Genomic DNA, 26,899 nt, shown 5'->3' on the forward strand with positions numbered 1-26,899 from the left:
TGTTTTTATTTTTATTTTTATTTTTTTCCCTGCCCATAGGCAATATTTTCACGATAATATTTTTCCTGCTCGTAGGCAACGTTCTCGAAATAATAATATTCTCCTTTTTTTTCTACGATCCTATGTTTATGCGGGAGTTTACATATCTCATCTACACCCCTGATTGGCTTCAAACTTTAAATTTTGTGCAATTTTGCCCCCGGACAAACTTCAACAGAAGCCCCGTATTTGCACGCTTTTTTTTAATGTGATCCTTGATCTCGGATTTATGCGATTTGGCCCCTAATTGACCATCAAACTTTAAATTTCTTCAATTTCACCCCAAGGTTTTGTCAATTAAGCCCCTATAGTTCGACGTCTTTTCGGATTGGTCATTGGCTATGAAATTCTTCAATTTGACCCCTAATTGACCCCAAAACTTTGATTTTCTTCCGATTTTGCCCCTGATTTGAATCAATTAACTTGGTAAAAATTAAATTTGGTCTCTTAAAATTTCAATCTTCTCAATTAAGCCCAAATTGGGCTCCCAAACTTAATTTTTCACCAATTAAACCCCAAATAAAATTAATTTTACCCATTTAAAGTATAATTAAGTCCTTGCACTTAATTAAATCTTTCAATTGGACCCAAATTAATTCTTAAACATAATTAAAATTCAATTTGGTCCATGATTAAATCAAATTGGCCTATTAAAAATTTAATTATGTCATTGGACTTAATTTTTATGCAAATTCATCCAATAATCATTTAATTTGACCTTGAATTTGCATTGTTTCTCCATTTTTGGGCATAATAGGGTACAATTAGGCTTTAAATTTCCTCTAAAATTGCAGTTGTATTCCCTGACCTGCTTTCTCCACATTGATAGTCTTTATTTATTTATTTATTTAAAAAAAATGAATTTTAGGGAATAACCTAGAATTGGGTTATGATAATTGTATAGCCAAACTCATTGTCATTGTGGATTGGAACAGTGAAATGTTGATATTACCTTTATTGATAAAGCACAAATTGCCTTGGAAGAAGGATATAGTAGTCTTTTTATTTTTATTTTCATAGTAAAATGACCAATATGCCCTTTTGAATAAAAATAATAATGGACTAGTGGAGAGGGGCACTTCCAAGTATTTCTTTTCACGTGGACAGTGAAAAGACTGAAGTGTCCTTGCATTGAAATTGTCATTGCCCTTGGTAAGGGGCTTATTTTGTCTTTTCTTCTTGGTTTCTTTATAATTACCAAGTCTGATCAAAGGCACTTTAATATTTAGGCATATATCATATTAATTTATTTAAAAAAGACGGTTGTAAATACAATTCATACGGTCACATGTTAGTGTTTCTGCTCTACTTGGACGACATATGAGGCGTCATTCAGCAGCCAAATTCTAGCTTCCATGATTGTGTTTTAATCCTAGCCACGTTGCCTCCATTCCTAGACGGTACGTGTGGTAAAAAAATATCAAATCTTGCATAGATGGCCATTTCTTTTTTTTCTTCCTTCTTTTCCCTCTCCTCCTCAGTTTCAAAGACTTCCCCTGCACATCTTCAAAACAACCCTTCAATTTATTTTTATTTTACATTTGGTCAATCTTCTTTTTATTGTTATTATTCTTTTATTTTAGATTATCCATGGAATTAGAATTTTCTTTCAATTTAATTCTCCTTTGGTTTTTTCACCATTTAAATTTGGTCCCTATTATTTTGATTTTTTAATTTTTAATTATTCTCTTAACTAAATTATCTTTTCAATTGTATCCCTCAATATTTTATATCATTCTCTTAATTTGATATTTTTTTTTAATTGCTTCCCTAAATATTTTAATTCATTCTCTTAATTGAATTGTTTTTCCAGTTGTATCTCTCAATATTTTAGTTCATTTTGTTTTATATTAGATTTGATTCTTATTCTTTTTATTGCTATTTTTTAAAAAAAATTTTTATTTGAACTTTCTTTTGACTTCATACCTCATCATTTTATTGATCGGGACTTTATTAACCTCTCGTTTTATGAGTTAAAGAGATTTAACCAGGTTGCCTTGAATTTTTTTTCCATGTCCTTTTTTACAATGGATTTTTACCGGTACCGTCTTTCTATAGGGGTATTCCTGTCTCATGTAGGAGGTCACGGGTTTCGCATGTTAGCTCAACTTTATACGGGGCAATTATTTTTAATTTATTTGTTGTTGTTACCTGATTTTTTATCATATTATAAAATTAATTATGGTTTAACCTTATTATCTTTTTTTTCTTACTTTTTTAAAAACACAACTGCCTCCTTAACTCTTTTTTTTCAAGTTGAAAAATAGGTTTGGTAAGGCTCGTGGTGTCGCGCAAACCACCAATCTAGTGTATTCTAAAGGCATAGGAAATTCATACCTTATATATATTCAATTGAAAAATCACATTCTCTCTCGATTTATGAATATTAATAAATGAAAAATAAAAAAAAAGCTTTCATGTTATATAAAGAAGAAGAAAAAAACCGACATTTAATTACATAAAAGTAAAAGAAATGCATGTGTTTGTTAGATGGTTCATGGAAAACGTTCCATGATGAGTGTATTTGTTTTTGCTATTAAAAAATATTTTTAAAAATTTCTGAATTTATTTTTTTTAAAGAATTGGATTGAATTGATATATTAATTTTAAAATTAAATAAAAAAATATTATTTTAATATATTTTTAAATAAAAAATAATTTATCAAATATCAATAAAATGCTCCTAGGCTGCAAACAATGAGGAAACAATTGAATTGACAATGATTATTGTCCAACCAGTTTGCCACCTGTAAGCAATTAGTGGACAACATCAAAATCAGAGTCATGTGAAGACCTAAGTCTTCACAAAAAAGCCAGTCAATGGAAAAAAGCTAGCCTTTCACTCCATATCCAGAGTTTGAAGCCTTCTTAGCAGTGACGTTTATTTAGTGCTCTTCAAACTCTGTAACAGAAGGGTACAGACAGAAAGAGATGAGGCCTAACGTAAGTATTGAATTCCTCTGGTGGCTCTCTTTAACTATCCTGTTGGTTTCTGTGATCACATCTACTTCTACAGCTGCCTTTCTTGAAAGCAACTTGAGTCCCATTTTCAATGCCACAATCGGTGAAGGTAATGAAGAGGAGTTCTCTATGGAATCTGAAGTGCATCAGAGACTACTGGCCTCTCAGGGTAACTATATTAAATATAGGAGTCTAGAACGACAACCAGTTTGCAATGCACAAATATATGGCAACTGTGCAAAACCGGCCAATGGTAACTCTAGGCCTTGCACTTACTACAATCGGTGCAAACATAGTAGTTGATCGGGGAAGAGGGGACAAAGGGGTCAGTTCTTTATCTGTCTGTGTGGATTTCGATTTGAATAGCCACCCATAAAGCGCAAGGTGAACCAGTCCGTCTATGTGAGCTCCACCAAGATGGGTGGATCAGTTTGCTCTCCGTGTAGGGTGACTGTCTGAACCCTTCTTCTTTCTTTTTACACATGATTCCGATGAGTATAACAATAAAATTTGTATGTACTTTATGATGATTTATAATTGAAGAAAATAGCAAGCAATTGCTATGTTGATACGATATCTAGTGATTGTCTTTCTCGTGCACTAATTAATGGCGAAGCTTCCTCATTAATCTATTGCAAGCTATGAAGTTGAAAAAAAGATCTTGGAATGTTCACAGGTTTGCTTAAGGTGTCCTGTTTGTACAAGATAAGAACATCTGCTAGACCTGTTCATTGTAGAGGACTTGGATTTTCCTTAGGATTGAAGTGATTTCAGCATGATGTTTTCAACAATGAAACTCAATCTCGTTTCATTTATTATTCCAATTATTTTTCATCCACCGAGAACTCCATTCAGTTTCCCCTCATGTATGGAAATCAAGCTTAAAAGGATGAGAGAGAACAAATTGCCATCTCCAGGGAAGAGAGGACAGCTTGCCTCTTCTTTACTAGTGCTATTGATTTCATTCGGCACCAAGTATGTCGAGAGGTAAATCCATTAGTCTTAGATTAATGGGAAGAAAGATTTCTCATTAACCAAGTTTTGTAGTAAGCGATTACTATACCAGATGAGAAGATTTTTGGTTATAAGCTCAGCCCAAAAAGGCACACTCATGAACCAAAAAGGAATAGGTCGATCCTTTGAGCCTCCTATTAGTTCCTGTGTAAAATTATATATATAAAAAAAAACAAAAAACAAGAGTATTTTATCAGTAAGACATCATTGAAGAAGAATAATAGAAAGGAGTAAATGAGACTTCATGGATCTGAGGCGAGTCAAAGGGCTACTCATGAGGAACAAGAATGATGTTTCTTATTGAAGACTGAAGCAAGGCCAGCCTATAATGAAGATGTGTGTGTATTGGAAAGAAGGCATCGGAGAGGATTATCTAGACCATGCACTTGCGACAATCATTGTAACAAGGCGGTGACCATAAGGAAAAAGAAGCTTTGCACCTTTTGAAGCCTAATCTTGGAGCATTGATTACTGCATTTGTTATGGTGAACACCAACCTGAAATACATTCAAACTCGTTAAGAATATTAATCAAATAAGAAATTAAGTGGTGTATGTGATCTTAATCCAACAATTAAAAAGTTAAGGAAAAAAGAAAAAGCAAAATAAGTTGCACAGAAACCGAGTACTTTCAAGTCAATACTAAAATAAAAAAAAAATGGCAACTAGCGTGTTGAAATTAGACTATTCATGGCGTCTTTAAGAACCACTCAATGGAAAGCAGCCATCCAAAGCTGACCGAGTACAGCGACCAATATGTCCCAGTAGCCATATCGTCGAATTTTCTTCTCCGCTGGGCTTCAAATATATCATTGGATTATTCTCAACTTGAGCAAAAAATGCTACTGTATGGAGACAAAAACACCATCGATCATCTTCCCTTAAATCAAAATCTTTGCATTTAATGCATAGGTTTTCTTACTCCAATTTATTCCACAAAAGAAATAGCACAATGTCCATCTTCATCGCTCTCTACCTTCTCCCTCCCCTCCATCTCTTCCTCTACGTTACTGCTACTACAGATTACTTGCAGCGATACAGCCCCAGTACTGATCTAATACTCCTTAACTGTGGTGCATCCTCTAATTTGTCATCTCCAGATGGTCGTGGTTGGGATGGTGATTCCCAGTCTAAGTTTGCTGCCTCTAACCCCCCAGAAGCCTCATCTGTGTTTGCAGCCTCCAATCAAGACCCCTCTGTCAACCAAGTCCCATACATGACAGCCCGTATTTTTCACTCTAAATTCACTTACACATTTCCAGTCTTGCCTGGCCCAAAATTTGTGCGTCTCTACTTTTATCCAGCTTCTTACTCAAATCTTGATATATCCACATCCTATTTTTCTATTAGGGCCAATAACTACCAGCTACTAAACAACTTTAGTGCCTCTCTTACAGTTTCTGCTATAATACCTCCAGTTGACTACTTCACCAAAGAGTTCATCATCACCGTGAGGGACAACCAGAAGCTTGAATTAACCTTCATTCCGTCTCCAGCATCTTTTTCCTTCATTAATGGTATCGAAATCGTTTCCATGCCAGACAGCTTCTATGCTCGTGGCGATGATAATCCACCGACCTATGTGGGCACCGATAACCCCTGCTCTCTGTATAACACAACTGCGCTTGAGACAGTTTATCGACTGAATGTTGGGGGGCAAGATATCGGCAGCACAGGAGATACGGGCATGTACAGGACATGGCATCAAGATTCAGAGTATCTCTTTGGACAAGCTGGAAACACTCCATATCTCCCAGGCGTTAAGATAAAGTACACAACCAAAACGCCAGCTTACTCTGCACCTGTTATGGTATATAGTACTATGCGTTCAATGGGTCCTGAACCACGTCTTAACATGAATTACAATCTCACATGGATCTTCCCAGTTGATGCTGGTTTCCTTTATCTCCTTAGACTCCACTTTTGTGAGACTCGAATGGAGTTCAAAAATGAAAATCAACAGGTATTTTTAATATTCATCAACAATCAAACAGCAGAGCATGATGCAGATGTGATCCATATGAGCGGTGGCAACGGCATTCCAGTTTACAAAGACTACATCGTGCTGGTCCCTCCAGGGAGCCAGAGCAAGCAGGATTTGTGGCTCGAACTACACCCTAACATGGAACTGAAACCTACTTATGCTGATGCAATCTTGAATGGCTTGGAAATATTCAAGCTGAATACAACAGATGGAAATCTTGCAGGATTCAACCCTGAGCCAACAGTGGCTCCTCCACCAGCAGAACAACATCCAGAGAGAAGAACGGGCAAAAGATCATCAATACTTACGGTTATAGGCATCGTTGGAGGTTCCATAGGTGCAGTATTTGCTTGCTCTCTTATTCTTTATTTCTTTGCTTTCAAGCAGAAGCGAGTCAAGGACCCTAGCAAGAGTGAGGAAAAATCCTCCTGGACTATAATATCACAAACATCTAGGTCCACGACTACAATCTCTCCATCACTACCTACTGATCTTTGCCGACGGTTTACATTTTTCGAAATCAACGAAGCAACAGGAAACTTTGATGATCAAAATATTATTGGTTCAGGGGGATTTGGTACTGTGTATAAAGCATACATTGAATACGGTTTCATCGCAGTAGCCATCAAACGACTAGATTCATCATCAAAGCAAGGGACACGTGAGTTCCAGACAGAGATTGAGATGTTATCCAATCTTCGCCACCTCCATCTAGTGTCACTGATTGGATACTGTGATGATCATGGCGAGATGATCCTTGTATACGATTACATGTCAAGAGGCACCCTAAGAGAACATCTATACAAAACAAAGAGCTCTCCTCTTCCATGGAAGCAAAGGCTAGAAATATGCATTGGTGCTGCAAAAGGGTTGCATTATCTTCATTCAGGAGCAAAGCACACAATCATTCATCGTGATGTGAAGTCAACAAACATATTGTTAGATGAGAATTGGGTGGCTAAGGTTTCAGATTTTGGGCTGTCCAGATTGGGTCCCACTAGTACATCCCAAACCCATGTTAGCACTGTAGTTAGAGGTAGCATTGGATATGTGGATCCAGAGTACTACCGTAGGCAACACGTAACAGAGAAATCTGATGTTTATTCATTCGGTGTGGTTTTGTTTGAGGTGCTATGTGCAAGGCCACCAGTGATTCCAAGTTCACCGAAAGACCAAGCAAGCTTAGCTGAGTGGGCACGAAGATGTTACCAAAGAGGAACCCTTGATCAGATCGTGGATCCACATTTAAAGGGCGAGGTTGCCTCTGTCTCTTTAAATAAGTTTGCAGAGATTGCTAACAGTTGCTTACATGTTCAAGGAATTGAACGCCCAAAAATGGGTGATGTCGTTTGGGGCCTTGAATTTGCATTGCAGCTTCAACAAACTGCTGAGAAAAATGGCAACAGTGTAGATGGGATCAATATGGAAAATAAAAGCTCATTATCACCACATCGAGATGTCATGACCACTGATGACGATGACATGTTTAGTGGAGCAGAGTCACATTCAAGGAGCACAGTTAGCACTCATGAAAGTGTCACCCAAAGTGATCCAGATCAAAGAGCAAGGGGTGTGTTTTCTGAAATAATGGACCCAAAGGCAAGATGAGATTGAAATCATTTCTCAATGTGGGCTGCTTAAAATATATGATTCGCAGCTTGCTAGCATTAGATCATGTCTATATATATAAATAGTAGCTTCAATTTGTTATAAGTGGACCTGGTGCCACTGTAGAATCCTGAGCTTGTGTTTTGCATATATCCATGATATTGTTGTAGCTTGATGTTATGGTTAGCATGCGGTCAGTGCCAAGCAACTGATGGTGTAGATGGTCCTAATTTGCATTGCTCATAAATATTGATATTCCAAACTCGTTTCCATGATTCTGAAGTATTAATTAAGGGTTTTTTTTTTTCATTTTCGATAGAATTAATTGTGTGACAATGTCTTCTTTTTCCTTCATAAGCCAATCTTTGTAGAACACAAGACAGCAAAAGCTATCGTGGAAAGAGAGAACAAAAAAACAGACAAAAAAACATGAACCAAATCTTCAGGTATAGAAGGCAAATTGACACAAATCAAGACAGCTAAAACAACAGCCAAAAAGAGATTCGAGACTTCAGAGGAGACAGGAACGAGGCTATCCTTTGCACCATCCTCTATTCTATCACTCGATTTTAGCCCTTCATAGTTCATACATAGACACCGAGCAAAACTAATCCCCAGCTTCCTAGAACAAAGGCATGGTTATTGATTCTTTCTTCATCTTCTTCAATCGAATTTGCCGTGAAAAATCAGTGTTCCAAACACATACAGTGCCTCCAGATAAACCTTCAGAATACAATGCCTGCCAGCTCCTATTAGCATTACCCAAATTGGATTTATCAACTTATCATTCATAGTCTCCACTGAACACAAATTTAACATGTTGTATTCTAATTAGATTTTGAGCTGCTCTACGCTCTTCTCATGCATTAGATTACTATTCCTAGCATTCCAAACAAACACTTACAGATTGATAATTACACAAATAGAAAATAGAAAAATCAAGGGATAGTTGTTGATCATTCCAATATGTTTTTCATTCCATTCTATCATATTACAGCAACCCATGATGGGGTTGTGTTCTCTCGTACAATTTCAGGTTTTCCTACACCCTCCTCAATATTTCCGAAACTCATTTGAGTATCCTTCAGATTTTGACTATTGATATTGTCTGCCTTTCTCAGCTTTGTAGTGTTTTTCTTTTCTTTTTTTCATGAAATATAGACTTTTTATTATAATCATGGCTTAAGGATACTTTCTTTGTAAACTACCTTAGACGAAGTCTATAATATTCAATTGGATACTGCCAACGACTTTTTATTATGGGTACTTTCTTTGTAAACTACCTTAGACGAAGTCTATAATATTCGATTGGATACTGCCAACGACTTCAAAGTCTTTCATGAGCTGAATTGCAATAGCATCAGCTTTCACCTCATTAATTCTAAATTTTTTCTTAAACACACATCCTTCACGGCATGTTTCATAACCACATCTAATTTTGTTCTCTTCTCATGGAGATCACTAATTAAAAATTTTGCATTTAAATCTTCTCCTTTGCCGTCATTTTCATCATCCTTGTCAAATTTTGATGTTTGATTCTAATCCATAAAAAAACTAGAATTTTCAAAAATATTGTTTCAATGTCATATTCATCCCGATCAAAAAGTTATTTTCTTTGTGCTTACGTATTTGAAACAGGTTCTCAAAATTAACCATAGATTCATGATCACTCTTCTCAAGATATCCTAGGCTCCTTACCTCCGCCAACTAATAAGTTAATATTGCAATTTGTTTTTGCATGTCTTGCATCATCTGAACATTTCTTTTCAATTTTGCAATTTGTCTTTATATGTCTTTTATCACCATCTTTTGAACATCCCTTTCTCAGGAGGAACCTTTTCATCACCTCCTACACAAGCATGTCTTATTCTACTACCTTTTCTAGTCATGATTATTCTAGCACATAGCAAGCAAATAACAACTAGTATCATTGGACTCTAATATCAATTAATAAACGGAAACACAAACAAAAAAAACAATAAGCTATAAAGACATAACCACTGGTTCCGTTGAAGCTAAATAAAATTGTCACAGAGAACCTTAATTTATAATTTTACTACTAAATAGTTTATGTTCATGTAGTCTTCCTCACTAAGAGGTTTACAACTCTTTAAATAAACTTAAAAACTAACCTAAACAAACTAGAAACCTAAAAATAAAAATAAAAAGTTATAAAAATTCTAAATAAATTAGGAAAAATAAAAATATTAAACATAAAATTTAACTTTTTACACAAAATAGAAAACAAATTATAAAAAATTCCTAAAAAATCCTCATTGTAGAAGCTATTCATTGCTTAGTCAGATATTGGGAAAGGCGTTAAATTTCATTAAAAGTTAGATCCTTATTTGAAGGTTTAAATAGTTTAGTGTTTCAAGATGTGTTGTTTGGTTAGGAATGGAAAATGAGAAACTTATATACAAAATATATTCTTCAAACTTTTTAAATTGATAACAGAATTTGATGGGTACAAATAAAATTGACTAAAAAAAATCCCCTAAAATAGACCCAAAGAAATCCTCTAAAAGAGATAAAAACTCAAAAAAAACACCCAAGGAACATGAGCTTAGGCATGATAGCTCGAGCCCACGCACTAAGAACATGGGCTCGAGCAAATAGCCCAAACCCATGCTCCCTACATGGGCGTATGGGCGCCCAGTGCATGTACGCTTAGTGCACCCCAATATGTGTACACCCATGCAGGGCGTACACCCAAATGGTGTTAGGCATGCACCCTATAGCCCTCGTGGGCACGGGTTGTCACACCGAGCTTAGTGTGTTTTGGTCCAGGTTGCGCTCTCAAACCCACTTTCACCTCTAATGGGCTCGGGCACCTTATTTGAGCCCAACACTTGCCAAAAAAAATTTTCGGACCCCACTTTGGTCTTTCGATTTTATATTGATCAAATACATATTATTTTAAGTAGAATACAACTTAAAATATCACAAAGTTGAAATTACACTTCAGCCCCTCCTCTCCATAAAAGGATAAGATTCATGAGCTATAAATACACCATGAATCCTTCAAGTCAAATGTTCATAATCTCTTCATTCTCTCCTGCATATATATTTTCAGAGTTAATTCTCTCTCTAAAATATTATTGCACTTTCTCTCTTTATAAAGCTATTGACTTTACCTTCGAAGAATCCCACGTCCATCAAAGGGGACTTTTTGCAGGTACCAACTACCAGTCACCTGGCTTACTAGACATCACCTGCTACCAGTTACCAACCCTCTAGGCTTTTCATATCAAGCCACTAGATGCATTAACTATAAAAAATGGATCAGATTGCTTGAACTAAAAGATTAACCAATTATCCAACACATCAACCTTATTTTTAAGCATGTTGGATTTTAGGACTCATGAGAATCCATTATTACTTGCAAGCACATGGATCCAATATAGACTTACTCGGCCACTATGTGTCTCCCAAAACTTAAGAATCGATGCTCCATTATCTATAAATGGAGGGGCCTCTATCATTGATGACTTTTCTATGCAATTTACTTGTGCTTTATGTTATTTTTTTATCACTTCAATTTAGTACCTACTAGTTATATGATATGCACTTCACCGCGAGTTAGATATTTTTATTTTCTATAAAAACATTGTATGTGCAGGTTTTTTCAATGCATTTCTGTAATTTAAAAAATTAAAGTGTAGATCAAAAGATTTGTACATACATGTAATCAAGTAAACCGAGAACTATGTGTGCTAATAAATAAATAAAAAGTCATTAACAATACCTAAAAATAAAACTTGAAAAATCAAGAGACAAGTGCAAATCAAGATATTTAATCTCGCAAGATGGAATATTTACACAATTTTGTTTGCTAAATTTTGATTATTAAAATGTTTTTTTATTCAATCAAACGATAATAGAAATAGACAAACACATTAAATTGATTGAATAAAATAAAAAAAATATTATGAAAGACTACACATATTAGAAATATTATTTGAAAATAAATATTTTTTATTTTCAAAAATATAGTTCATCTATACAAAAGATAAAAAAAAAAAAGAATTAGAAATGAATTAGAAAAACCTCTTCAAAAATTAAAAACATAACAAAAAAATAATCATAATTTAAAAGAGACTCTAAACAAAATAAAAAAAAAGGTATTAATCTAAATATAAATGATTTTTTCTTTTACAAAAAAAAACCATATAAAAAGAAGCATTAATTGAAAAAATAGGGTAAAAAAGGTCAAGTGTTGTTAGATCTGGCCCATTTCATCAGGGCTCGCCTGACTGAGCCCTTTTTTTTATTGCACTTGGAGCGAATGACATGTTATCCACCTCTATTTTTTAAAAAAAAAAATCAAACGACACGTCGCCTATTTAGATAGACAACACGTCATCTGATCTTGCCCAGATTCTGACCACTGTGGTGGTCGGAAAATCAGGACCTAAGTTTTTTTATCCAACAACTCATTTTGACCCAAAACACGTATAAAAAACCTTAAAAATCATGATAAACCTATTCATGACCTCAAAAAAACCAAAAACCCTCCAAAAAAAATAAATGAACCTGAAACCAAAAATCAACCTGAGATCATATTTGTTTTTTCACGAACTTTAAAGGTAAGAAAAACACCTAATATAAACTCTCCTAGTTAAAAAGAACTATTTGACACAAATAGCATCCGTTTTAGTGGTCTAAATCATTGTCAACGACATGATTCTCTCTCTACTGCTGAAATCCAGCGACCCCTCTCTTCTCTCTCAACCAGGAACTAAAAAATAACAAGAATAAACTTTCATACCAAAATTAAATTGAAAAATAGGTATCGAAATTGTATAATCTTTATTTTTTAAAATTCAAGGACCAAAGTGCATCATTTTCAAAACTTAAGGCACACCACCATATTTGACGCCTTTTTCATTTAGATCCCTCTTCTTTCAATCATTCTTTCATAAGAAATAAAAATTTATTGATCTTTAATTATGATTAAATTGCCGAAAAAGAAGGTTAAGAACCAAATTGAAAAACAAAAAAATTTGCACAGTCCATCAACAATAATGTGTGAGAGAATGAATAGTAAGATCATGCACGGTGAAAAACTCATACTTTTAATTTTATACTTAGACTTAGACTTTGTTTGGAAACGCAGTTCGAACCGCGTTCCACCAAATTTTGAAAAACAAATTCTTAAAAGTATTGTTTTTTTTTTTTAAATCGTTTTGATGTACTGAATTTAAAAATAATTTTTAAAAAATAAAAAATATATATTATTTTGATTTATTTATAAACGAAAAGCACTTTAAACCGCAATCACTACTACATTCTCAAACACTCCTTAATGTTTTAGTTAGTTTCACTTCAATGAAACAAGAGAAAGAAGAAATGTGCAGATTGTTTCAATCTGTCGAACCAAAAACGTGAGAACATTTCCAAGCATGCATCCCAAATCTCATTATCCACTTATGTTCATTGCTCCCGGAAATAAGATGAATAAATCAATATGAATGGTATGCGTTACCTTCTGACATTGAGTACAAAAATCACACCGCGATTCATCAGAATCCCAGCGCAAGAATTGTTTGCCGCAACACAATCCAACATCACCAATTAATTATCCAAGCTGGAAACCAGTAACAATTATGCAAGCAGATGCACGGCATGCGAACTGCTGCAAATAACACCTTCAGTAAACAAAAGCATCGCTTTGGCTAGCTTTCACTACGAGGAAGCCTGACGTATAATGCTTTCACCATTAAGAGCAATTTTCAGTAGTTGCTTTTTCTCATTGCTGATATTGCAGTAATGAGTGCTTAAATCACCAAAACCAAAATAACCACCATTTTGAACAACCTGCAGCTTTTGCATGTAACTAGAGAACCATGTATTGGAAATGAGTTCCAAAGAGTAATCAAACCTTATTATTGAAAAGAGATTTCATTCAGGTATACAACTGTTTCTGCCGAAGCACATAACTCTGTGGTGTTCCAGATACTACACTAAAATTTCTCGTGTTCAAAATGGAAAAATCACAATATAATTGCAACGGATAAAATGTTTTGCTACAAGAATACACTAGCTATGCAAGATGAAAAATGGATATACCAGTGGAGCATCTAACTGACTCATTTATCCTAACCTTGCGTTCCTAGGGAGAGTAAAAGAATCGGTGCTTAGAATCTCAGGCGGATTAAAAAGTCTTTAAAATTCTGTAACTAATCCAGATTCAATAGGAGGTTCGCTCCTCAGTGGCGGTAATGCCAAAGACTAGACCAACAATATTGTATCAGGGTTGGGAATACAAGAAAAGTTTCTTCTGCATGTGTAAAAATGCCAACTCCAAAGATAACTTGATCAAGCCACCTTCAGAACCGAATCTCTACCATTGATCAATAGCAGGTTCACATCTATTCATCCTTTGCACACAACCGCTCTGAATGGAGAAAAGAAAGGAATTCTCAAACTTAGCATATTGCAGACATACAAATAGATAGCAATTGCTTGAAAAACATCTTGCATAGAAAAACAAATGCAATCAACAAGCAAAATAATAATACCAGCAAGAACAAACATAGTCAAGCTGACATGTGGTCTGATAGTAGATAGTAGGTCCTGTATAAGACTAACTGGAAAAATTTATATAATCAAAGTCTTGAAAAATGTACGGTCATTACCGTTGAAGTTTCAAAAACAGGAGATGCCTCGGTCAAATATCACTAAATTGTTGGCTGACCATCCAAGTACCTTATAGGGAGCTCTCAGCCAATAAAAATCTCAATCCCTTAAAAAGTATCTCAAAATTGTGCTAGAATAACTGTGTACTCTGATATTCCCTTACTTTAAACTACACAGGTGTCACCATAGATGAACAAAGAACTTGAAAATGAGGTGGACACTAAGTAAAAGAGTGCTCGTATAGATGCAAAAGACAGAAATCCCAAACATTCACAAAGGTACTTCTGGTAAAAAGACAACGTAGAAAACTATGAAGCTGATTATGCTATTGAAAACAATAAAGGAGGACAAGTATTTTATTCCTTCCTAAGTGCACAACAACAATCTAATAAAGTTTGGTATGTTAATAGAACTTTCATTAAACCAGATGATATGTCTTCAGATTTAAAGATCATAGATGTAAAGTGTCTACATATAAAAGTATGATTTTTTATATTCTAAAAGTTCAAGCAAAAAGTTTTGTCTTTTCTAATTTGGAAAATGAACAAGGGAATGATTTTTTCACAGTATTCTAAGCCACCAATCATCTTCTAGGATTTGAACTAATTACTTGAGTTTCCAACCTGGAAATAACGTTCAGAAAGAGAAAAGGTAACATCATTTCTTGAAGCACCAACACCTGACATGTTAACCGATGATCTAAGCTTCCGAATTCCAAGAAGCATTTTTTGAGCGTATCTGAGGTAGTCCAGTGAAGCCCCAAGTTGGTTTCATGCATATAGAACACTGATTGCACCAAAATTTTACTTGAACAGTTTCTATTGTAAAATCTCTGTACTACTTATAGACACCTATTGGCCAACTTCATGTTTCAGAGTTGCTCAAATATACCAACAATGGAGAAATGTGGGAACCTCCAATGCTCCAGTTCAGCATCCAAGTAGTAGAGGACCACAGGCAAAGAACATATAATAAAAGTCATTTTATTCATTCACTATTCCATTAAGGCTTAATGGAATGAATGAATACTGTATGTTAATCTGACTTCAAACTCTACTAAGTCAGTATCTAAATGAGTGACAACACATTTAAAAAATAAGGCTCTCAGTCACATTAAAACAGAACAAATGAAGGCGAACCCAATTCATTCTTCCAGTTCAAATTATATCAAATCAAATGGATTCCAAAATGCAATTAACAGGAAAAAGAAAAAATAATAATAATTGGGCTATAAATGCACAATCATAGAGCGAACATATATAGAACGATCACATTCATGCTTAAGCATTTAATTTCCCTATAAATGCACAATCATACAGTCCATGAAATATTCTAATATATATTTCCCACAATTTTGATACTCTTTTCCCACATAAAAAAATTTAAAAAATAATAATAATTGGGCTATAAAAATTTCAAAGCTTGAAGAAGAACATATATAGAACGATCACATTCATGCTTAAGCATTTAATTTCCCTTTGTTCCTTTAGATCACATGCATGTCCAGGAAGACAAATTAAGAAGCAACTAGAAATTAAGGAGTTCCTATGAGCTTCCTTAATGGTGATCATAATTCATGGATATGGTTATGAGCTTAGGCGTCGCAATTAAAGGGGCATTAACATCTTTCAAGTTAGACCGGCACTGTGTAATGACAATTACATATGATCTAGACCAGCCTTCATCAAACAATTTGAAACAATTATATCTTTCCTTAATTTTTTGTTCCAAAAACTAACGAAAGATAAATTTTTTTTCACATATATAGGTTTAGTACAGATTATTATAGTCAAACCATTTCATCATCTCGGATTAGACTCTCCCATTCTCATGCGTTCAAGAGACCACAAATTTATGACCTTTTCAAACTCACTACTTACAATCTTTCAATCAAATCTTGCTAATGGTTCTACATACTTGAATTGTTATCCAAATATCACTATCTCATTATTCAGCCTAGATATTATAGTGAAAACTTTAACTCTAAATATTAAGACTTATTAAGACTCCAACTGATATGCTTCGAGATTCCAAAAATATAGTCATCATCTATAGAATATATTACAAAATCATGGATACAAACATAGCTCCAAAAGCTCTCAAAAAATCATCTATGAATTAAACTCTTCTTATTGAAGCTAACTCTCAAAATTCAAACATTCAACTTCCTAAACTTTGATAATGAGATCAAGTCACGTACAATGATAATTGGAAATTACCTCACGTCAGTATTCCAATGTCATTACCATCTAGAAAATGATTATGTTCCAACTTGCCTAGTGCCTTTTAGAATTAAAAAAAATGTAATAAGTGCAGTTACCTTATGAAAAAGGTTTTAATGAAAAGAAAATCCCTACATAGGAAAGACCAATTCAAATGAATAAAAAATATACTAAAATATTATTAAAAAAATTAAATTAATGAACTTCTCAAAAAGTGTCTTATAAGCCCTAGTAAATCATCATGGTTGTGTGCCACGTACCTTTTTATGTCTGAAATCAAGCTGAAATAGAAAGAAGTGTACTAAGACATGTCATAAATCTCAAGCCTCTCAACAAAGTGCTTCAATATATTAGATATCCAATACACTCTCTCTTATCAGAAGACTTTAAAATGCTTCAATATATTCAAATTTTGATATGAAATCAATATTCTAGCAAGTCTAAATTGATAAAAAAAAAATATATCATTACAAAACAACAATCATTATTTCATTCGGTCATTACAAATGAGATGTAATGTCTTTCGAACTAAAATATACTCCTTCAAAACTTCATAACATCTTGAATAACATCTTTAATCTATATTTAAAATTTATGATTATATACATAGATAATGTCCTTTTAATTTTAAAATCAATAACCAAATATTTCAACAACTTACAAAAATTTCTTGATATTATCACACAAAATGGATTAGTTATCTCAACTTTAAAGATGATGTCAATTAAAAATAATTTTTTCAGGTACAATATATATGAAGGATCAATAACCCTTATCATTAGATCAATAAAATTTACCAATAAATTTATAAATAAAATCAAGGGTAAAACCCAGCTTTAAGAGTTTATGGGATGCCTCAATTATGTTTTAGATATTTTTTCAAATCTTAGAACTATATGTCAACCTTTGTACAAAAGACTTGAGAAAAACCCTTAAAAGTCATCAAACAAAATTGTTTAGACTGTTATTGTTTATGGGATGCCTGGAATCATCAAATGATCAAAATTGTGAATACTCTTAAAAGTCAAGTCAAGAGTTTTCATGTTTAAGACTTCCTGATCTAAAAGCCTTTTTTTATAGTTGAAACTGATGCCTTTGATATTAGTTACAGTGGTATTCTCAAACAAAATTTTCAAAGTGAAGAACATGTAGTGGAATATCATTTAGGTATTTGATTGGGAATATGTTTAGGAACGCGTTTTCCGCGTTCTCAAAAAATTTTAATTTTTTTTTGTTGATGGTTTGTACGTTTTGGATCGTTTTGATTTGCTGATGTCAAAAATAATTTTTTAAAAATAAAAAAACATCATTGGCATGCATTTCGGCACAAAAAGTTATTTGAAAAGCAACTGCTACCATACTGCCAAGCACCCTCTAGATCCACAAGAAAATAATTTAATTATCAAAAAAAATATTAATTATTTTGTACATCTAATATTTTCAAGATGATTAATTTTCCAGAAATTTCTTTTATGAATAAATTTTCAATATATAAAATATGTTGTTGGAAAAAAAATTAAAATATTGTGTCAAAATAATTAAATTTTTACCAGGTAAAAAGATAATTTATCAAAATCTGATTTCGAGATTGAATTCATAAAAGAAGTAAAAGAGTCTTTTATCCAAAGAGTCTTTACTAGGCTCACAATGAACATCCTGGTCAAGAAGTCAAAAGAATCATATGCTCTTACACCATTAAGACCAATTCAAGCCACAACATCAAGCATTCAAGATATTTATTTCAAGGCGGGTTTGACCTCCTACTCCGAGGCTAGTGTCTTAAATAATCAATTTTTGAATCCTTTCATCAGCATGACCTAGTCTAAACATCTCACCTATAAATTATTCTTAATCTCTCCAAACACCCTTGTTTGTTCAATCCCAAAATACACCTTAAACAACATTATTGTTGATGCCAATGGTTTTTATGAAATTAAGATTTCTTAGTTGTTATTATTTTCTATTTAGTTTAGGAAAATATTTTTTTATGATGATTTTATTTTTTCTATTTAGTTTAGGAAATCAAATATTAAGAATGGTAATTTTAATTCTCTAAGTTTGTTTAGGAATTTTAATACTTTTTTTCTTTATTTTAGGGTTTTTTAATTTGTTTAGTTTGATTTTTGAGTTTATTTAAAGAATTGAAAACATCTTAAAGAGGCAAAAAAAAAAAAAGAATTTTTCTCTTCATCAATAAAACTATAAATTAGAGTTCTTGTGCTCTACTCTATTTCAACTATTAATTTTTGTTTTCTTGCTATTATCCTATTGCTTGTCAAGTTATTTTAGAAAATATGTTGAAAACAAGTCAATTCTATGAGTTTATTCTGATTGATATTGAATTTGTTGAAATAACTCATAATCAAGATGTAAACAATCTTGTTTTTAAAAAAATAAAAATTCAAAAGGTTTTAACCTTTCAAAACATGAATCAAAACCCCTACACCTTTTGAAAGATTTTCTCAAAACTACCAACCAAATCTAGTTGTTTTGATTATCAACAAGCTTGGTTTATTTTATTTTTTCTAAAAACCTATGACCATTCGTCATCGTTCATCTATTTTGATCAAACATTGTCCAAAGAATTTTCCAACTTAGTCCCAAACAATTGATGGTAATATTTTTCTTCAATAAGTAAGATTCTCCCTAAAAAATAATACAAAGGATTGGAATTGTTTACAGCAAAAATACCTTTGAATTCAATTCCTGCCTCTTTTTATTTCATCTATACCTTTGGTGTCTCATGCGATCTTGGGACTCCATTATAATGAATGATGTAGATGAAGATATTGGTTGCTCTTTAGATCTCATCAGAAAAATCAAAGTCAAATGATGGACCCGAATTTAGAGAAACTCAAGCTTGTTCTAAAGTTGTGCATGCTTGGCTATAATCTCATCAAATTCCATAGCTGCAAGCATCCCCATCAACTCTATCTCAAGAAGGCAATTTACGTTTCTCACCACTAAAAGTTGAATTCAAGAAAACCTTGCATCATCAAGCTCAAAGTCAGAATACAAGAAAAAACTCCAAGAAGCCTTATATGAAATATCAAGTTCCGATTGGGATGAATTCACTAACGAAAATCCAGATTATATATATATATATATATATATATATATATATATATATATATATAAATTAAAATAAGTGGCTGGATGTTTTGCCAAATATTCTTGAATAATATAAATTATATTTTAAAATTTCATCTAACTGAAATAGTTATTTAGCAGTGTACAACATCAAAATCACAGTAAAAAGCAAGTCAACGGAAAAGAGCCAGCCTTTCACTCCATATCCAGAGTTTGAAGCCTTCTTAGCAGTGACGTTTATTTAGTGCTCTTCAAACTCTGTAACAGAAGGGTACAGACAGAAAGAGATGAGGCCTAACGTAAGTATTGAATTCCTCTGGTGGCTCTCTTTAACTATCCTGCTGGTTTCGGTGATCACATCTGCTTCTGCAGCTGCCTTTCCTGAAAGCAAACTCGAGTCCAATTTTCAATGCCACAATCGGTGAAGGTAATGAAGGGGAGTTCTCTATGGAATCTGAAGTGCATCAGAGACTACTGGCCTCTCAGGGTAACTTTATTAACTATAGGAGTTTAGAACGACAACCAATTTGCAATGCACAAATATATGGCAACTGTGCAAAACCGATCAATGGTAACACTCGGCCTTGCACTTACTACAATCGGTGCAAACGTGGTAGTTGATCGAGGAAGAGGGGACAAAGGGGTCAGTTCTTTATCTGTCTGTGTGGGTTTCGATTTGAATAGCCACCCATAAAGCGCAAGGTGAACCAGTCCGTCTATGTGAGCTCCACCAAGATGGGTGGGATCAGTTTGCTCTACGTTTAGGGTGACTGTCTGAATATTTCTTCTTTTTTTCTACTCATGCTTCCGATGAGTATAACAATAAAATTTGTATATACTTTATGATGATTTATAATTGAAGAAAATAGCAAGCAATTGCTATGTTGATACGATATCTAGTGATTGTCTTTCTCGCGCACTAATTAATGGCGAAGCTTCCTTAATCTATTGCAAGCTATGAAGTTGAAAAAAAGATCTTGGAATGTTCACAGGTTTGCATAAGGTGTCCTGTTTGTACAAGATAAGAACATTTGCTAGACCTGTTCAATGTAGAAGACTTGGATTTTCCTTAGGATTGAAGTGATTTCAGCATGATTTTTTCAACAATGAAACTCAATTTCATTTCATTTATTATTCCAATTATTTTTCATCCACCGAGAACTCCATTCAGTTTCCCCTCATGTATGGAAATCAAGCTTAACAGGATGAGAGAGAACAAATTGCCATCTCCAGGGAAGAGAGGACAGCTTGCCTCTTCTTCACTGGTGCTATTGATTTTATTCGGCACCAAGTATGTCGAGAGGTAAATCCATTATTCTTCGATTAATGGGAAGAAAGATTTCTCATTACCACCAAGTTTTGTACTATACCAGATGAGAAGATTTTTGGTTATAAACTCAGCCCAAAAAGGCACACTCATGAACCAAAAAGGAATAGGTCGATCCTTTGTTGAAATTAGATTGTTCATGGCAGCTTTATTGCGGAACTCAGAACCACACAACGGGAAGTAGCCATCCAAAGCTGACCAAGTACAGCGACCAATATGTCCCATTAGCCATATCGTCGAATTTTCTTCTCCGAAGGGCTTCAAATATATTATTGGATTATTCTCAACCTGAGCAAAAATGTTACTGTATGAGACAGCAACACCATTGATCATCTTCCCTTAAATCAAAATCTTTGCATTTAATAGATATGTTTTCTTACTCCAATTTATTCCACAAAAGAAATAGCATATTAATGTCCATCTTCATCGCTCTCTACCTTCTCCCTCCCCTCCATCTCTTCCTCTATGTTACTGCTACTAAAGATTACTCGCTGCCATACAGCCCCACTGATCTAATACTCCTTAACTGTGGTGCATCCTCTAATTTGTCATCTCCAGATGGTCGCAGTTGGGATGGTGATTCCCGGTCTAAGTTTGCTGCCTCTAAGCCCCCAGAAGCCTCATCTGTGTTTGAAGCCTCCAATCACGACCCCTCTGTCAACCAAGTCCCATACATGACAGCCCGTATTTTTCACTCTAAATTCACTTACACATTTCCAGTCTTGCCTGGCCCAAAATTTGTGCGTCTCTACTTTTATCCAGCTTCTTACTCAAATCTTGATATATCTACATCCTATTTTTCTATTAGTGCCAATAACTACCAGCTACTAAACAACTTTAGTGCCTCTCTTACAGTTTCTGCTATAATACCTCCAGTTGACTACTTCACCAAAGAGTTCATCATCACCGTGAGGGACAACCAGAAGCTTGAATTAACCTTCATTCCGTCTCCAGCATCTTTTTCCTTCATTAATGGTATCGAAATTGTTTCCATGCCAGACAGCTTCTATGCTCGTGGCCATGATAATCCACTGACCTATGTGGGCCCCGATGTCCACACCTTTCTGGATAACACAACTGCGCTTGAGACAGTTTATCGACTGAATGTTGGGGGGCAAGATATCGGCAGCACAGGAGATACTGGCATGTACAGGACATGGCATCAAGATTCAGAGTATCTCTTTGGACAAGCTGGAAACACTCCATATCTCCCAGGCGTTAAGATAAAGTACACAACCAAAACGCCAGCTTACTCCGCACCTGTTATGGTATATAGTACTATGCGCTCAATGGGTCGTGAACCACGTCTTAACATGAATTACAATCTCACATGGATCTTCCCAGTTGATGCTGGTTTCCTTTATCTCCTTAGGCTCCATTTTTGTGAGACTCGAATGGAGTTCAAAAATGAAAATCAACAGGTATTTTTAATATTCATCAACAATCAAACAGCAGAGCATGATGCAGATGTGATCCATATGAGCGGTGGCAACGGCATTCCAGTTTACAAAGACTACATCGTGCTGGTCCCTCCAGGGAGCCAGAGCAAGCAGGAGTTGTGGCTCGAACTACACCCTAACATGGAACTGAAACCTACTTATGCTGATGCAATCTTGAATGGCTTGGAAATATTCAAGCTGAATACAACAGACGGAAATCTTGCAGGATTCAACCCTGATCCAACAGTGGCTCCTCCACCAGCAGAACAACATCCAGAGAGAAGAACGGGCAAAAGATCATCAATAATTATGGTTATAGGCATCGTTGGAGGTTCCATAGGTACAGTATTTGCTTGCTCTCTTATTCTTTATTTCTTTGCTTTCAAGCAGAAGCGAGTCAAGGACCCTAGCAAGAGTGAGGAAAAATCCTCCTGGACTATAATATCACAAACATCAAAGTCCACGACTACAATCTCTTCATCACTACCTACTAATCTTTGCCGACGGTTTACATTTGTCGAAATCAAAGACGCAACAAGAAACTTTGATGATCAAAATATTATTGGTTCAGGGGGATTTGGTACTGTGTATAAAGGATACATTGAATACGGTACAGTAGCCATCAAACGACTAGATTCATCATCAAAGCAAGGGACACGTGAGTTCCGGACAGAGATTCAGATGTTATCCAATCTGCGCCACCTCCATCTAGTGTCACTGATTGGATACTGTGATGATCATGGCGAGATGATCCTTGTATACGATTACATATCAAGAGGCACCCTTAGAGAACATCTATACAAAACAAAGAGCTCTCCTCTTCCATGGAAGCAAAGGCTAGAAATATGCATTGGTGCTGCAAAAGGGTTGCGTTATCTTCATTCAGGAGCAAAGCACACAATCATTCACCGTGATGTGAAGTCAACAAACATATTGTTAGATGAGAATTGGGTGGCTAGGGTTTCAGATTTTGGGCTGTCCAAATTGGGTCCCACTAGTACATCCCAAACCCATGTTAGCACTGTAGTTAGAGGTAGCATTGGATATGTGGATCCAGAGTACTACCGTAGGCAACACCTAACAGAGAAATCTGATGTTTATTCATTCGGTGTGGTTTTGTTTGAGGTGCTATGTGCAAGGCCACCAGTGATTCCAAGTTTACCGAAAGATCAAGCAAGCTTAGCTGACTGGGCACGAAAATGTTACCAAAGAGGAACCCTTGATCAGATCGTGGATCCACATTTAAAGGGCGAGGTTGCCCCTGTCTCTTTAAATAAGTTTGCAGAGATTGCTAACAGTTGCTTACATGGTCAAGGAATTGAACGCCCTAAAATGGGTGATGTCGTATGGGGCCTTGAATTTGCATTGCAGCTTCAACAAACTGCTGAGAAAAATGCCAACAGTGTAGATGGTCCTAATTTGCATTGCTCATAAATATTGATATTCCAAACTCGTTTCCATGATTCTGAACTATTAAGGGTTTTTTTTTTTTTTCATTTTCGATTGAATTAATCGTGTGACAATGTCTTCTTTTTCCTTCACAAGCCAATCTTTGTAGAACACGGGAAAACAAAAGCTATCATGGAAAGGGAGAACAAAAAAACAGACACAAAAAAAAATGAACCAAATCTTGCTTGATCTTTAGCCCTTCATAGTATAGAAGGCAAATTGCCACAAATCAAGACAGCTAAAACAACAGCCAAAAAGAGAGTCGGGACTACAGAGACGGAGACAGAAACGAGGCTATCCTAAGCACCATCCTCTAGTCTATCACTCGATTTTAGCCCTTCATAGTTCATACATAGACACCGAGCAAAACTAATCCCCAGCTTCCTAGAACAGAGGCATGGTTATTGATTCTTTCTTCATCTTCCTCAATGAATTTGCTGTGAAAAATCAGTGTTCCAAACACATACAGTGCGCCCCCAGATAAACCTTTAGATACAATGCCTGCCAGCTCCTATTAGCATTACCCAAATTGGATTTATCAACTTATCATTCATAGTCTGCACTAAACACAAATTTAACGCGATGTATTCTAATTAGATTTTGAGCTGCTCTACGCTATTCTCATGCATTAGATTACTATTCCTAGTATTCCAAACAAACACTTACAGATTGATAATTACACAAACAGAAAATAGAAAAATCAAGTAATAGTTGTTGCTCATTCCAATATGTTTTTGATTCCATTCTATCATATTACAGAAACCCATGATGGGGTTGTGTTCTCTCGTACATTTTCAGGTTTTCCTACACCCTCCTCAATATTTCCGAAACTCATTTGAGTATCCTTCAGATTTTGACAATTGATATTGTCTGCCTTTCTCAGCTTTGTAGTGTTTTTCTTTTCTTTTTTTTCAGGAAATATAGACTTTTTATGATAATCATGTCTCAAGGATACTTTCTTTGTAAACTACCTTAGACGAAGTCTATAATATTCGATTGGATACTGCCAACGACTCTTTATTATAATCATGTCTTATGGGTACTTTCTTTGTAAGCTACCTTTGACGAAGTCTATAATATTCGAATTGGATACTGCCAACGACTTGAAAGTCATGCATGAGCTGAATTGCAAGAGCATCAGCTTTCACCTCATTAATTCTAAATTTTTTCTTAAACACACATCCTTCACGGCATGCTTCATAACCACATCTAATTTTGATATCTTCTCATGGACATCACTAATTAAAAAATTTGCATTTAAATCTTTTCCTTTGCCGTCATTTTCATCATCCTCGTCAAATTTTAATATATGATTCTGATTTTAGTCCACAAAAAAACTAAAATTATCAAAAATTTTAGTTTTAATGTCATATTCATCCCAATCAAGTGCTTTATGTTATTTTTTATCACTTCAATATTTAAGTATTTACTAGTTATATAATCCACGATTCACCGCGAGTCTGATATTTTTTTATATATAAAAGTATTGTATATGTAGATTTTTTTAATGCATTTCTATAATTTAAAAAATTAAAGTGTAGATAAAAACGTTTTTGCATACATGTAATCAAGTAAACCAAGAACTATGTATACTAATAAAAAGTCATTAACAATACCTAAAAATAAAATTTGAAAAATTAAAAGATAGATACAAATCAAGATATTTAATCTCGCAAGACGGAGCATTTAACAATTATATTTGCTAAATTTTGTTTATTACAATGTTTTTTTATTCAATCAAACGATAATAAAAATAGAAAAACACATTAAATTAATTGAATAAAATAAAAAAATATTATGCAACGCTACACATATTAGAAATATTATTTGAAAATAAATATTTTTTGTTTTCAAAAATCTAGTTCATATATACAAAAGATAAAAAAATATATATAAATAAATTAGAAAAACCTTTTTAAAAATTAAAAACATAACCAAAAGATAATCATCATTTAAAAGAGATTCTAAACAAAAAAAAAGAGATATTAATCTAAATATAAATGATTTTTTATTTTATAAAAAAACATATAAAAAGAAGCATTAATTGAAAAAATAGGGGAAAAAAGATCAAATGTTGTTGGCCTGACCCAATTCATTAGAGCTCGCCTGACTAAGCTCCTTTTTTTGTTGCACTTGGAGCGGATGACATGTCGTCCACCTCTATTTTTTTTTTAATTCAGACAACACATCGCCTGTTTAGATAGACAACGCGTCGTCTGATCTTGCCTAGATTCCAACTATTGTAGTGGTCGGAAAATCAGAACCCAAGTTTTTTTACCCAAAAACTCATTTTGACCTAAAACACCTATAAAAAAAAAAACTTAAAAACCATGATAAACCTATTCATAACCTCAAAAAAAAACCAAAACACCCTCCAAAAAACATAAATAAACCTAAAACAAAAAATCAACCTGAGATCATATTTGCTTTTTCACAAACTTTAAAAGTAAAAAAAACACATAATATGAACTCTCCTAGTTAAAAAGAATTATTTAATACAAATATCATCCGTTTTAATGGTCTAAATCAATGTTAACGACATGATTCTCTCTCAACTACTAAAATCCAGCGACCTCTCTCAACCAGGGACTAAAAAATAACAAGAATAAACTTTCATACCAAAATTAAATTGCAAAATATTGAGGTATCAAAATTGTATAATCTTTATTTTTTTTTAAATTCAAGGACCAAAATGCATCATTTTCAAAACTTAAAGCACGCTACCATATTTGGTATCTTTTTCATTTAGATCCCTCTTCTTTCAATCACTCTTTCATAAAAAATCAAAATCAATTATTTTTTAATTAGGACTAAATTGCCAAAAAAAAAATTTAAGAACCAAATTAAAAAACAAAAAATTTTGCAATCCATCCACAATAATGTATGAGAAAATAAATAGTATGAAAAACTCATACTTTTTAGTTTTATACTTAGGCCTTGTTGGAAACGCGGTTCAAATCGTGTTCCACCAAATTTTAAAAAAAAAAACATGCTTAAAATTATTATTATTTTATATTTTAAAATCGTTTTGATATACTAATATCAAAAATAATTTTTAAAAAATAAAAATTTATATATTATTTTCATACATTTCTAAACAAAAAGCACTTTAAACCACAATCACT

At 34.0% G+C, this 26,899-nt stretch overlaps 2 protein-coding genes across 5 annotated transcripts in view; one reads left to right on the forward strand and one right to left on the reverse strand.

The window, feature by feature from the left end:
• Positions 1–26,899, reverse strand: part of LOC18107334 (uncharacterized) — a 60,615-nt gene that overhangs the window by 26,579 nt on the left and 7,137 nt on the right. The window contains exon 6 of one of the 4 annotated variants that reach the window (XM_052448358.1): positions 13,460–14,005. The exons of 2 other annotated variants lie outside the window; for them this stretch is intronic. In XM_052448358.1, coding sequence (XP_052304318.1) covers positions 13,980–14,005 — 26 coding nt within the window. In that variant the 3' untranslated portion in view covers positions 13,460–13,979. Of the gene's footprint in view, positions 1–13,459; positions 14,006–26,899 lie in introns of those variants that run through there. One more of the 4 variants, XM_052448359.1, reaches the window with a different exon arrangement.
• Positions 4,847–23,819, forward strand: LOC18107329 (receptor-like protein kinase FERONIA). The gene is made up of 2 exons (XM_052448357.1): positions 4,847–4,989; positions 21,324–23,819. The coding sequence occupies exons 1-2, from the start codon at positions 4,918–4,920 to the stop codon at positions 23,757–23,759; spliced, it is 2,508 nt and encodes an 835-aa protein (XP_052304317.1). The 5' UTR covers positions 4,847–4,917; the 3' UTR covers positions 23,760–23,819.

Source organism: Populus trichocarpa, chromosome 17 (genome assembly GCF_000002775.5).
Source record: "Populus trichocarpa isolate Nisqually-1 chromosome 17, P.trichocarpa_v4.1, whole genome shotgun sequence".
NCBI lineage: Eukaryota > Viridiplantae > Streptophyta > Magnoliopsida > Malpighiales > Salicaceae > Populus > Populus trichocarpa.

What these genes read in the sequence shown, in the direction of transcription:
- LOC18107329 (XM_052448357.1), top strand. Translation starts at nt 4,918, where the DNA reads ATGCATAGGTTTTCTTACTCCAATTTATTCCACAAAAGAAATAGCACA. An exon ending in CCATCTTCATCGCTCTCTAC is followed by an intron (nt 4,990 to 21,323) that starts CTTCTCCCTCCC and finishes ATCGCTCTCTAC; the next exon opens with CTTCTCCCTCCCCTCCATCT.